The following is a 13332-nucleotide window of genomic DNA, read 5'->3' as shown; positions in this document are numbered from 1 at the left end:
TCAGGTTGCTCTCATTGCAAGGTAAACATGGCGGCCACCACAGCAACTGCAGCATTAGCAGAACAACCATCGACATCACCGTCTTCTGGATCCGTCCCCTTTGACTTCTCACAGCCGCCTGTCATCGAAGGCTTCTCCCCTTTGCCTAAAATCAAAGATGAGACCTTTAAAGAAAAGTTTATTCGAAAAACCAAGGACAATCCTTTTGTCCCTATAGGTGAGTTACACAAGCCGGATGCAGCAACGACTTATACTATTTTTTATTCAAATATAACTTTATTAACATGTTGTAAAGTCCATGTAACTTCCGTATTGCTGGTACTGTATAGAACTCATAGCTCTAACGTTATGTCATTGTATTTTATCATTCAAGAAACTCTACTAACACTTTAATTGTATCACTGCGTCGACTATTTGTCAATGTTTTTGTGTAGTTTTAACCAACAAAAGCACCACTACTTACTTACAATAATTTATGTAGAATTAAATGAATATCAGCACTGTTCGATGGTAGCAATTACTAGCTAAAATTGCTCTCGCCTCTGCTGCTTACTTCCACTAGAAGGCAGCATTGCATCATGTTTGGTGTACTGTACTATAATAACCTTATGCAAAAACATCATGGTTTCACTGTATTATAATTACAGTTCTGAAATGCATTTTTTGTGCTAGTTATGTTTATCTGTGGTGGTGCATGATGGGCCACAATAAAGCACAATTTTTCAGCATTTATGGTCATTTTCAAACAGAATAATCTCATACATGACTGTGTGTTTGCATAGGTTGTTTAGGTACAGCGGGAGCGCTCATGTTTGGCCTTCGAGCATTCCATCAGGGCAAAACCAGGCAGTCCCAAATGTTGATGAGGGGCCGAATCTTCGCCCAGGGGTTCACCGTGGTTGCCATTGTTGTCGGCGTCTTTGCAACGGCTTTCAAACCCAAACAGTGAAAAAGAGGCCAGCAGTACTTGCAACTCAGATGTCCTCCACTTGGAAGCAGACTGTTTGAAGGACCTGAATAATGTATTGTATGTATACTGTATATACAGTACAATATTATCCAGATAATGATGAGGCGTACCTTATTTATTGTTTGGAAAAAAAATGTGTGGCTTATATTAATATTATGTCAGAAAGATGATGATAAACAAGTGTCTTTGCTGAGCCACACAATGTAGGCCTTCTTGAATAAAGACATTTATGTATACTGAAGAAACATCAGGTTTTCAAAAAAAAAAAACGCATTTATGAAAAACAGAAAAATATACAAACTTTTTCAGTGCTTTGGTTCCGATTTTCTACAATGAAAGCTCTGATAAAACATTGCACTGTTCTCAAATATCTTAATTTTTATTTTTCTGCACAAAATAAGATGAAAAATAAACAAATCAGTAATAAATAAATATAATAATAATAAAACAGCAAATAATAAAAACTTAAGAAACCACATATAGTTGGTGGGTAGACAAATTATTTTTTTTCAGATTAAAATGAACAAAGCATTATTAGAGCCCTGTAGACATGACAAAACACGACTATAGTCACATTTATACTCTTTTTATTTACAACATATTGCGCAACTGCAGGGGCTTGAGACACATGCTAACTCGCAAACTAGAGAGCTAGCGACCTAAACGGTAGCCTTCAAGTTATTTCCTTTAAACTTAAATAGCCAAAAACTTACCACTTCCACACGGATAGGGAGGATAACTATTAACAGTTATTTAACCTTTAACATGAACATGAATCAAACGTAATAATTTTTTCTGGGTACATGATACCATACAGCATCCATATCAAAAACTTACCACTTCCACACGGATAGGGAGGATAACTATTAACAGTTATTTAACCTTTAACATGAACATTAATCAAACGTAATAATTTTTTCTGGATACATGATACCATACAGCATCCATATCAAAAACTTACCACTTCCACACGGATAGGGAGGATAACTATTAACAGTTATTTAACCTTTAACATGAACATTAATCAAACGTAATAATTTTTTCTGGATACATGATACCATACAGCATCCATATCAAAAACTTACCACTTCCACACGGATAGGGAGGATAACTATTAACAGTTATTTAACCTTTAACATGAACATTAATCAAACGTAATAATTTTTTCTGGGTACATGATACCATACAGCATCCATATCAAACTTGCACGGGCTGCACTAACATTAAATTTTCATATCAAGGCGGGGGCCTCAAACTAGTGTCCTGCGGGCCACATTTGGCCCACGGGCCGCATGTTTGAGACCCCTGGTTTAATGATAAACTTTATGGTTGTCAATCTAACGGCTTCAAATAAAATGTAGCCTTTTGGTCAACTAGCAAGTAGCAAACAAAGACAGGACAAGCGGTCACTTTCCATTCTGTTGTTTTTTTTTAATTATTATTATTAATTGACCAATTCCCTTTTAACATTCACTTTCCTCATTATTTCCCAAATAGGCAACATGTGAAAATTGACACAGAGCTGATTGCGGCTTATAAAATATGGATGAAATGAAATGAAAATTTAAAATTCAAACGCTGGAGCAAAACTATTTGATGTGGGCCATTTTTTTTCTTCATTTCACTTTTACAAATTAAGTCACAGCTCTTCACTTTTTCCCCCAAGATGTTTTTTTTAGGGTTATAGGCTACAGCGGATGTTTGTGGTTCTATTTTACCGAGAGGCATACATGGTTACAATCTACACTGCAGTGTCCTCAAGCAGGAAGTCATGACGGGGAAAATGACAAAACATAGGCATGCATTAAAAATTGACCTAAATATTCAAAAAAAAAAAAAAAAAAGGGTAACAAATGTTTAACTTACAGTAACAATATTTTCTTCGGTAATGATAAAATTAATGCAGTAGTCCTTCATAAAATAGGCATCAAGAAAATTGGGATGGTTATTTACGAACCTTTGAGCCCAACCACCAAATTACATTGTCTATAAGCTAGACAAGGGTAGCAAGACACGCTATAAACCTTGCAATCCTACCTACGCTCGGTGTCCGACACATTTTTTCGCTGGACTTCTAAGAATTGCAGAAGCTTTAGTGGTTCTACGCTTGCTTAAATCCACTTAAGATTTTTCAGATCCAAACACAATTGCTGCGTATGACTGTTAGCATCCACTTCACGGGAACTAGTTGTGTTAGCTGCATCGTTGTTTAAGCCACAGGGTTGTGAAAAACATAGTGGCTTACAGTACGGAATTTACGGGGTGTATATATGGTGTCTATATACATATAGAAGGAGTCTTTTTTTTTTGCTGAAAAATGGGATTATAAACGTATCTTGTGAGGTGTGGTTACAAGTGAAAAAGGCAAAGTTAGTGTGCAGTTAAGTCCTCTAGACTAGCGTACGAGAGGGGTCTGTTTAAGCGAAATGAGGACCGAGCGCATCCGAGACACGTCCTTTGCCTGCTTGTTGGTTTTTGGGTTGAAGTCGCACAGATGGGCTACTCGCTCCCACGCCGAGCCGGGACTGTCGTCGTCGTTCTCGGCCAAGAGGACCTCCTCGGATGCTCTGTGGGTGAGGGGGGGGTAACACAAAATTAGAATGGAGAGTTTCCATGTCAGTCAAATCACATGCACGACACTCACAAGCATATGGTTCTCAAACAAGGTTAGTAACTTAATATTCATAAGTATGTACGTCTCTTATTTATATGAAATATTTGCAGTTTGCTGCGTGCCAACATTAAAAAGCAGAAGAGTTCTAAACCTACACAAAGCCTATAAGATCAGAGTTGGGCTGTTTGTAGAAAGCCTTGTCAGCAATCCTAGGAAGCAGCCAAGGCCAAGTAAGCAGAGGAAAGAAGAAGAGAAGAAGAGCGTCAGTGTCACACAACAGGCAATCAAACGTGGGGCAAGAAAGCATGAGTAAACAACACGGAACTGAGAATTAATGCAAGAAATGCTAGCAAGCTAGCACAGAGACATGCCGTCAGTGTGTTTACAGAGTCAACAAGTGGTTGGAAACCGGAGCCACGAGTGCAAAGTGATACCGTGTCAGACTTGGGTAGAGTCTGTCGGAAAGTGTGAAAGGAGGGAACGGGTTAGCTTCACAGAGACTAGCTTCAAGAGTAGCAAGTGACAAACCGATATGATAACACATTTTGCTAGACGATAATTGTACTACAAATTGTAATATTATTGGCAACGTTATTTGGAGACCATTTTTTCATGAATGTAATGATAATATGACATAATAGACATCATTTCGGAGAATCACCCATTTGCGTTTTTGTTTACTCGTTACGCCCACAATTTGTTTTGTATTTCTTGTGTGGTTAATTGATTTATTGATTATAGTTCCAGGCCTAACTACAATCATAATTAATGACATATGTACAGTAAGCACTAACATGCTAAAATTAATTACAGTATTTTTTTTTTGGGGGGGGGGGGGGGGTGATAGAGTACCATGCACCATGACTACAAATTGTAATATTATTGGCAACGTTATTTGGAGACCATTTTTTCATGAATGTAATGATAATATGACATAATAGACATAATTTCGGAGAATCACCCGTTTGCGTTTTTGTTTACTCGTTACGCCCACAATTTTTTTTGTATTTCTTGTGTGGTTAATTGATTTATTGATTATAGTTCCAGGCCTAACTACAATCATAATTAATGACATATGTACAGTAAGCACTAACATGCTAAAATTAATCCACGAAATTGAAGGATTGGGAAGGATTGAGACGACTGCACCATGTAGCACGACTACAAACAAATATTAATACTATTTGGATGGATGGATGGATGGATGGAGAGAGAGAGAGATGGAGAGATATGGAGAGATGGAGAGATGGATGGAGATGGAGAGAGAGATGGAGAGATGGATGGAGAGAGAGATGGAGAGAGAGATGGAGAGAGAGATGGAGAGATGGATGGAGAGAGAGATGGAGAGAGAGATGGGGAGAGAGAGAGATGGAGAGATGGATGAGAGAGAGATGGATGGATAGATGGAGAGATGAATGGAGAGAGAGATGAGAGAGATGGATGGAGAGAGAGAGGTGGAGAGATGGAGAGATGGATGGAGAGAGATGGAGAGATGGATGAGAGAGAGATGGATGGATAGATGGAGAGATGGATGGAGAGAGATGGAGAGATGGATGGAGAGAGAGGTGGAGAGATGGATGGAGAGAGAGATGGCGAGATGGATGGAGAGAGAGATGGAGAGAGGGATGGAGAGAGGGATGGAGAGAGGGATGGAGAGAGATGGAGAGATGGATGGAGAGATGGATGGAGAGAGAGATGGAGAGAGATATGGAGAGAGATATGGAGAGATGGATGGAGAGAGAGATGGAGAGAGAGATGGAGAGAGATTATATTATTATTATACTATTTATATTATTACTATTTATTTATATTATTACTATTTATATAACTATTTAAACAAAAGTATAGAGACACTTGCGTACTCCCTTTAGGAGCAAAGTGTCCCAATATTTTGGAGAATCACCCGTTTGCGTTTTTGTTTACTTGTTACGCCCACCTGCAGCACTCTGTGTACGCTCTGGTGCCAACAAAGACGCTAACATGTCAATTTATCAAAACCAGCAAAATTATCAATTTTTGTTGTATTTCTTGTGTGGTTAATTGATTTATTGATTATAGTTCCAGGCCTAACTACAATAATAAATAACGACATATGTACAGTAAGCACTAACATGCTTTGTAAATTAATTACAGTATTTTTTGGGGGGGGGGGTGACTGCACCATGCAGCATGACGACAAACAACAAATATATTACTATTTATATTATTATTATTATTATTAGAGTATTTATATTATTATTATTTATTTATATTATTACTATTTATATAACTATTTAAACAAAAGTATAGAGACACTTTAGGAGCGAAGTGTCCCAATCCTAAACACGTTTAGGATTTTTTTTAGCCTTTATTATCATCTACATGTCATGAAACCAACCTGTTGTTGGCCTTGTTCTTCTCCATCTGCTCATTCTGGTGTACATGCCAGTCTTCCAGCTCCTTCTTGGCCTTCTCTCTCAACTGTGCCTCAGCTGCCTTGGCTGCCGAGTCTTGTCAGTAGACAGGAAAACACATTCACTACTTGATACACAAATCAGATGAGATGTTATGTCTTATATATACGAGGACAATGACTCAGCTCACCTAAAGCCTCCAGGCGTTCTTTCTGCTCCTCCCTCCACTTGCGAAGACTGTCTGGCTCTTGCCTTTGAATATCCACTTGGGCGATAGCTGCGTAGTTGTCTGTGGGACCGTTGGCTTCCTTTTTTTAAGAACAGAGAAATCCTTATTTTGTTAGAAAAGCTGTCAACTTTGTCCGACATGTTCAAACATGAATGGTTTTCTTCATTTTGCTCACCTGAAACACATCCCCGTTCACTGTGGCCGACGGCTCCTCTGCAAAAAGCTCTAACATTATCGCAAAAATAAAACAAAATATGTTAAAATATGATTTCAGATTTTCGACTGACACTGCTTTAACTGTGAGTTTTTGTGAACTGGTATGGTTTGCTAAGATGCACTGTGTTAGAAGTCATGCAAAAAAATGCTGCTGCACCTGTTTGGGCTGTTGGTGTAGTCTGGCCTGTTAAAGGACACGACTTCCGGGTTGTGGGTACAACTATTGTTGTAATTCTTTTGGCTGTACGTGTTTATTACGTTTGGAAAATAATTGTGGATGATTTCTCACAGTTTGAGTTAGCTAGCTAATTAGTTAGCTCGCCATTTAGCTAGCTAACACACACGCTAAAGTAACCGTTCAGCGAGCATTAATACTAATACTAATGCTAACTCATTACGCTAATGTATTATAAGTTTATATATTAGTATCATGTGTATGCCAGGACTACAGTTACACATAAGTAAATAGGTTGTTAGCTAAATGAACCGGCAAGTGGAAAACTTCCACACAAGCTAACGTTAGCATTAGCTTGTAGCTTGTTAGCTCAGCTGTCACAAACTTGCCGTAGTTGCTCGGCGGATGCGGTGGGTTCTCTTGGCCGTCCTCCTCGTCCAGTTCCCCGAAGTCTTCGGCGTCGTTCTCTATCCCCGCTATCTCATTCTCCTGCTGGGCCAGGAACTCAGCGGCCGGATCCTCTTCCGTCGAGTGTGCTCCGTTGTCAGTCATCTTTCACAAAAGTGTTTACAAGTTTTCCTAAGCTAAGTGTGTGTGTGTTAGCAGGGCAAACAAAGCCTAGTTATAATAGAGTAACGATTTAGCGATTGGACAAATTGTAGAATGAGAGGTTTAGTTACAGAACGATGCCGGCGTGGGCAGCGTTGAAATGTTGAAATTGGCCTTTGATATTAGCTTCGACTTCACTGATGATTCATGATTTCACTTGGTTCATCAATGACGATGGAAGCTGCCAGTCAACAAAGGGTACCATTACTTCTTGTTATTTGGCGCCCTCTGCTGGCTGCTATGTTCATTGCGCATGACCTCGAGAAGGGTGTGTTTTAAACTACACAATACTTTTTTTAAATTATATTATTTCTTTAGTATAACAATACATACTCCATGAGGTAAGTACAGATCTAATTTAAATACAGTAGTGCTTTGATTATATTTTTGCAGCAAATTGATGGATAAAATTCCTTTCAAACCATACATCAAGGTGAGAACTAGCTATTCGAGTATTTATTTAGTACAATTCATCAGCTTGCAGTAAAAATATGAGGTGTTTTTGTGAGGTACACTATTTCCAGGATTTTGTGGGCCACATAAAATGATGTGGCGGGCCAGTTCTGGCACCCGGGCCATGAGTTCGACACCTGACCAACAATGGCATTTAACCATTCATTCATTAATTTTCTACCTCGGTCGCGAGGGTGCTGGAGCCTATCCCAGCTGTCTTCGGGTGAGAGGCGGGGTACACCCTGGACTGGTGTCCAGCCAATCACAAGGCACATATAGACAAACAACCATTCACACTCACATTCATACAATTTGGAATGGCCAATTAAGCTAGCATGTTTTTTTTTGGAATGTGGGAGGAAAACCGGAGTACCCGGAGAAAACCCACGCATGCACGGGGAGAACATGGGTGGAATTGAACCCTGGTCTCCTAGCTGTGAGGTCTGCATGCTAACCACTAGACTGCCGTGCCGCCGGCATTTAACCAGACCTTGTCATTTTGCCACCCACATGACAACACCATGAGACCAAGATGGCAGCCAACCATCAATTCTAGGCTACCTCGCCACTGAGAGACACCAAACAGGAAGCGACCATCAAGCTTTGAGTTTTGCAAAACAACAATTAATTCACTTGACACCAAATACTGCTGTCCCTAATAAGATACTTATTAACAAGTACATATTTTGTCCACTCTCTATCACTGATAGATATCACTCTGTTAATTCACCGAGTTCCATAACAAGTGGACCACCAGAGCCAGGGCCTCTTCCCGTTGGCATCGCATCCGGAGATGTGGCTCGGCATTGGGCCATGTGACCTGTGACGTCTCGGTGTGCCAATGGCGCTTCCACGGTGGCTTCCACACATCCGCCTCAAGGAAGTCCGACAGTTGGCCTGTATTGTACGGTGCTATCCGGTAGTCTCCTGGTATTGAACACGGGCGGAAACTCGAGGTAAGATAGTCACTAAAGTGTTTGTATTTTACGGTGTTTGTGTTACTTTAAAGCAACTTTGTAACAGTAATGGTTCGCATTGCTGTCAGACGTGTAAGTTGATGGTTGTGGTTCGCTGCTCGGCAACTTTTAGCAGCGACTAACTTTTACTTAGGAACTGAACCTTGTGTACCGCAGCCTGGTTACTATTTTTTCATGTACTTTTATATAAATTTGCAAGTTATATAGCTTCAAAAGTTCCCTTTATTGTTTTTTTGGCACTCGGTAAAACAAAAATACATGACTGTCGTAATTACCCAAGTAGTAAACCCTCATTTGTGTCTTTGAGGTGAGTAACTACTCATTTAAAAGAAAAAAAAAACACGTTTTAAACACAAGTGTACACGCAACGCAAAATACCATTCAAATCAAAGCAGCTCAAAGAATAGTCACTTCCACTTCCCACGTTATTGTTATGATTCTTTCTGGTCCAGAAAGCTTAAATAGAAGTGTCACTAATCATAATAGTCACACTCCAAAGACTGCAAAAAAGTAATCTCAACTTTGAGGCAACTATAGTATAAGCGTAATATAGCGGCATTATATAATAAGGATTATGTTGGTGTCCAGAGTCTCAAATGTTGGCAAGTGACAACACTGTCAGTCACAAACCGAGGAGCAAATCGGATTATATGTTTACAAAACTTTTAGCGACAGCCCTCCGACTGTAACTTTCTTTTTATGGCTCATACATTAACAGTGATATTCTAGTACCGCTATGAAAAGCAATACATTAGATCCCCAAGATGGAATCCCAAAAGACCTTGAATAATGGATGCACCGCGAAATGCTTATTTTTGATACTCTAAGCCGGTGCTTCTCAATTATTTTCAGTCATGTCAACCAAAATGGAGAGCATACAAGCATAATCAAGACTCAAATTGCATGTTGAGTACTATAAATTTGTACATGTTGGTAGTAGGCCTCTCACCCATCCCCTGACAGTTCCCCATGACCCCCCACGGGGACGCATTTTCTATGTCTGTTATCCTCATTAGGGTCGCATGGGTATGCTTGAGCCTATCCCAGCTGACTTCAGGCGAGAGGCGGGGACACTCATTCACTTTCATCATACCTATGGACAATTTGGAGTCGCTAATTAACCTAGCATGTTTTTGGAATGTGGGAGGAAACCGGAGTACCCGGAGAAAACCCACGCATGTACAGTAGTTGTACATACAAAACGAATAACATCTTGTCAAAGCATCTTCCTGCTGGAAAATGTTGATTGAATTGACTTGGTAGACAGCAGCCTCTGCTGGATTCGTAGCTTGCAGCACTTATTTGTCCCTGTAGATCAGGGGTCTCAAACTCAATTTACTTGGGGGCCACTGGAGCTCGGGTCTGGGTGAGACTGGGCCGCATCAGGTTTTCCAAACCCCCCCCCCCCCCAAAAAAAAACGCATTTATTAAAAACAAAAAAATTAAAAAAACTTCGCCTTGGTTCCAATTTTCTACAAGAAAAGCTCTGATAAAACATTCCACTGTTCTCAAATATCTTACTTTTTATTTTTCTACACAAAATAAGATGAAAAATAAATAAACAAATCAAGAATAAAGAAAATCAATCAATCAGTAATAAATAAATAAATATAATAATAATAATAATAATAATAAAACGGCAAATAATAAAAATTTAAGAAACCACATATAGTTATAACAAAGCATTATTAGAGCCCTGTAGACATGACAAAACACGACTATAGTCACATTTATACTCTTTTTTTATTTACAACATATTGCGCAACTGCAGGGTCTTGAGACACATGCTAACTCGCAAACTAGACAGCTAGCGACCTAAACGGTAGCCTTCAAGTTATTTCCTTTAAACTTAAATAGCCAAAAACTTACCACTTCCACACGGATAGGGAGGATAACTATTAACAGTTATTTAACCTTTAACATGAACATTAATCAAACGTAATAATTTTTTCTGGGTACATGATACCATACAGCATCCATATCAAAAACTTACCACTTCCACATAGATAGGGAGGATAACTATTAACAGTTATTTAACCTTTAACATGAACATTAAACATAATAATTTTTTCTGGGTACATGATACCATACAGCATCCATATCAAACTTGCGCGGGCCGTACTAACATTAAACTTTCATATCATGGCAGGGGCCTCGTGTTTGAGACCCTTGCTGTAAATAGTGCCATAAAAAGTCAGCTTTACAGTTGTTTACATTGTGACACATGGCGGTACCATTAGTTGTATTTTTCCATTCGAAATTAGAAGCAGTTCCACATTCATTGCAAACTATACTACAACAATAAAGTATTAATACCTTTCTGACAGTGTCAAAGGAAAGTATCTCATTTTTGTTGCCAGGTAGTGTACAATAATCGCCACCCCCTTGTATTATTTTGGTTCAGTCGTTAACTCCACCAACTTCTGTTCAATGAGCAGATTTGGTTTTTGTTCACACTTCTATTCCCCCTCCTGAACGAGTCCATCTGTTGCTTTAAAGTTTTGATGTCGTGTTCTAATTGCCGCTTTGGTTGCACGGTGCTTTATGTGTTAGACTCCCGAGCCCTCTCTTCACTTGTGGGCCTTCTGCTTCTCCACAAAAAAAAAAAAAAAAACCAAACCATACAGTCCGTTTATTCCCAGCGTTGCAGACGTTTGTCAGAATATCGGGGCAGTCGACATCGCCCGCTCCACATCAAGCCTCCTCCCCTCCTCGTCTCTGTGACTCATGTGGGTGTTGGGCTGAAATAGTTTGGTGTAGTTTTACATTCCTTATATAGCCTCTGTGGAGTGAGTAGCAGCTACAAAGTTTAAGGGGGGGGGGGGAGGCTTGCCAGCAAGAGTGAGGCTCGGCTTGCTTTGCCTGAGCTTACAGATTCCCTAGCTTTCTCCCAGGTTTGGGCTTACGGGCCGGGCCCTCTGCGGACAAGGTAAGTTTTTCCCGGTTTTCCAATAAAGGTAATGTGATAATGAACAGGTACGGAGGTTAGGTTAGTTGCCCAGCTGTGACCCCCCCCCCCCCTGCGGCAAATAACATGACGTCGCAGCACGACGTCTCACGTTGCGCTCTCAAAATTGCCCGGTTATTTAGTAGCTTGTCAGCCAATGTTGGGGGACCGCTTCTTTTGACACCGCTGTCCTTTTCTAATAAGAGCTGGAGAGATTGTGTATACCATTTCAAAATGTCAAAAGAAGGTTTCATTTTGAAAGCGGGCCGGTGTTTCATGATTACATGGATTATTACACGGGTTATCTTTCAGCAAATGTCTTGGCTCTGCTTCACTTTATATTGAAATTGGAGCATATTGTTAAATGTCACTGCTGTTCTTGTTATCAAATTGATTTATGGCAGTAGTTTCTCAGGTATGTAGTATTACATGCAATATATGAATGCTGACCTGCTCGTAGTACAAGGAATAGCCAACTAGCAGCCTGCGCAATGTCAATTCAAATATCATTATTATTAATATTATAGTTATATAGGACAGTGGTGTCCAAAATGTGGTTTGGGCGACATTTGTGGTAACATTAAAGTCAAAATATTAAGAGAAAAAACTAATTTAAAGTCATAATGTTACCAGAATAATATTGCAATATTTCCAAAAACATGCTAGGTGGGGTACACCCTGGACTGGTGGCCAGCCAATCACAGGGCACATATAGACAAACAACCATTCACACTCACATTCATACCTATGGACAATTTGGAGTCGCTAATTAACCTAGCATGTTTTTGGAATGTGGGAGGAAACCGGAGTACCCGGAGAAAACCCACGCATGCACGGGGAGAACATGCAAACTCCACACAGAGATGGCCGAGGATGGAATCGAACCCTGGTCTCCTAGCTGTGAGGTCTGCGCACTAACCACTTGTCCACCGTGCCGTCCCTTCGAGAAAGTTAAGAGTACCATTTTTTAAAAATAATATTAATAATAATAAGTATAAAAGCGTGCATGCGTGGGTTTTCTCCGGGTACTCCGGTTTCCTCCCACATTCCAAAAAAAACATGCTAGGTTAATTAGCGACTCCAAATTGTCCATAAGTATGAATGTGAGTGTGAATGGTTGTTTGTCTATATGTGCCCTGTGATTGGCTGGCAACCAGTCCAGGGTGTACCCCAGGGTGTAAGCGGTAGAAAATGAATGAATGAATTAATTTTCAAAAACTTGCATGTTATATTAAAAGTATGAATGTGAGTGTGAATGGTTGTTTGTCTCTATGTGCCCTGTGATTGGCTGCCGACCAGTCCAGGGTGTACCCCGCCTCTCACCCTAAGTAACCGACCCTAGTGAGAATAAGCGGCATAAAAAATGGATGGAAGGGATATTATTTTAGTTGGAACATACTATGCACTGAAGTAAAACATACACAACCAAAGACTACAAAGTACAATATACAATACAATATACAATACAAAAAAAAATGAATATCTGCTTCTTTGTCTTTCCAACAGGCTATGAACGTGTACTCTGTAACTCTCAGCGGCCCAGCGCCGTGGGGCTTCAGGCTGCAGGGCGGCAAGGACTTCAGCATGCCCCTCACCGTGTCAAGGGTAAGACTTTTTGGCGGTATTTACTCGACATATTTTTTTAAAACAGAGCGATTTGATACAATTTGCACAAACGATAGGATTAATCGGATATCTGGTTACGTCGGTTTCTTGCTCACAACCCTAGTACAGTAAACCTCGGATATA

At 39.9% G+C, this 13332-nt stretch overlaps 3 protein-coding genes across 7 annotated transcripts in view; 2 read left to right on the top strand and 1 right to left on the bottom strand.

The window, feature by feature from the left end:
- Positions 1–15: 15 nt before the first annotated feature.
- Positions 16–2831, top strand: higd2a (HIG1 hypoxia inducible domain family, member 2A). The gene is made up of 2 exons (XM_058063416.1): positions 16–217; positions 783–2831. Exons 1-2 carry the CDS (start codon positions 28–30, stop codon positions 947–949), a joined length of 357 nt encoding a protein of 118 aa, XP_057919399.1. The 5' UTR covers positions 16–27; the 3' UTR covers positions 950–2831.
- On the bottom strand, positions 1778–7405 carry cltb (clathrin, light chain B). Of its 4 annotated transcripts, none has more exons than XM_058063412.1 (7): positions 7278–7405; positions 6987–7181; positions 6382–6431; positions 6168–6285; positions 5962–6073; positions 3740–3793; positions 1778–3537 (listed from the first exon to the last, which is right to left on the bottom strand). In XM_058063412.1, exons 2-7 carry the CDS (start codon positions 7147–7149, stop codon positions 3366–3368), a joined length of 669 nt encoding a protein of 222 aa, XP_057919395.1. In that variant the 5' UTR covers positions 7150–7181; positions 7278–7405; the 3' UTR covers positions 1778–3365. The 4 variants fall into 4 exon arrangements, with proteins under 4 accessions (XP_057919395.1, XP_057919396.1, XP_057919397.1 ...); XM_058063413.1 differs by having other exon boundaries at positions 6987–7149; positions 7278–7403; XM_058063414.1 differs by lacking the exon at positions 3740–3793 and adding an exon at positions 4019–4039 and having other exon boundaries at positions 6987–7401.
- Positions 6663–13332, top strand: part of pdlim7 (PDZ and LIM domain 7) — a 45680-nt gene continuing 39010 nt past the window's right edge. Inside the window, exons 1-2 of one of the 2 annotated variants that reach the window (XM_058063409.1) lie at positions 6663–8615; positions 13090–13188. In XM_058063409.1, the coding sequence (XP_057919392.1) occupies positions 13093–13188 (96 nt within the window). In that variant the 5' untranslated portion in view covers positions 6663–8615; positions 13090–13092. Of the gene's footprint in view, positions 8616–10696; positions 11566–13089; positions 13189–13332 lie in introns of those variants that run through there. The other variant, XM_058063410.1, reaches the window with a different exon arrangement.

This window comes from Doryrhamphus excisus, chromosome 23, assembly GCF_030265055.1.
Source record: "Doryrhamphus excisus isolate RoL2022-K1 chromosome 23, RoL_Dexc_1.0, whole genome shotgun sequence".
Classification (NCBI taxonomy): domain Eukaryota; kingdom Metazoa; phylum Chordata; class Actinopteri; order Syngnathiformes; family Syngnathidae; genus Doryrhamphus; species Doryrhamphus excisus.
This window is presented reverse-complemented; position numbering and strand designations above follow the sequence as displayed.

Excerpts from the sequence above, each read along its gene's own strand:
- higd2a (XM_058063416.1), top strand. The coding sequence starts at position 28 with ATGGCGGCCACCACAGCAACTGCAGCATTAGCAGAACAACCATCGACA. Across the intron at positions 218-782 it reads CAATCCTTTTGTCCCTATAG|GTTGTTTAGGTACAGCGGGA; the intron begins GTGAGTTACACA and ends GTGTTTGCATAG.
- cltb (XM_058063412.1), bottom strand. The coding sequence starts at position 7,149 with ATGACTGACAACGGAGCACACTCGACGGAAGAGGATCCGGCCGCTGAG. Across the intron at positions 6,286-6,381 it reads TGAACGGGGATGTGTTTCAG|GAAGCCAACGGTCCCACAGA; the intron begins GTGAGCAAAATG and ends TCTTAAAAAAAG. Across the intron at positions 6,074-6,167 it reads AGAACGCCTGGAGGCTTTAG|ACTCGGCAGCCAAGGCAGCT; the intron begins GTGAGCTGAGTC and ends TCTACTGACAAG.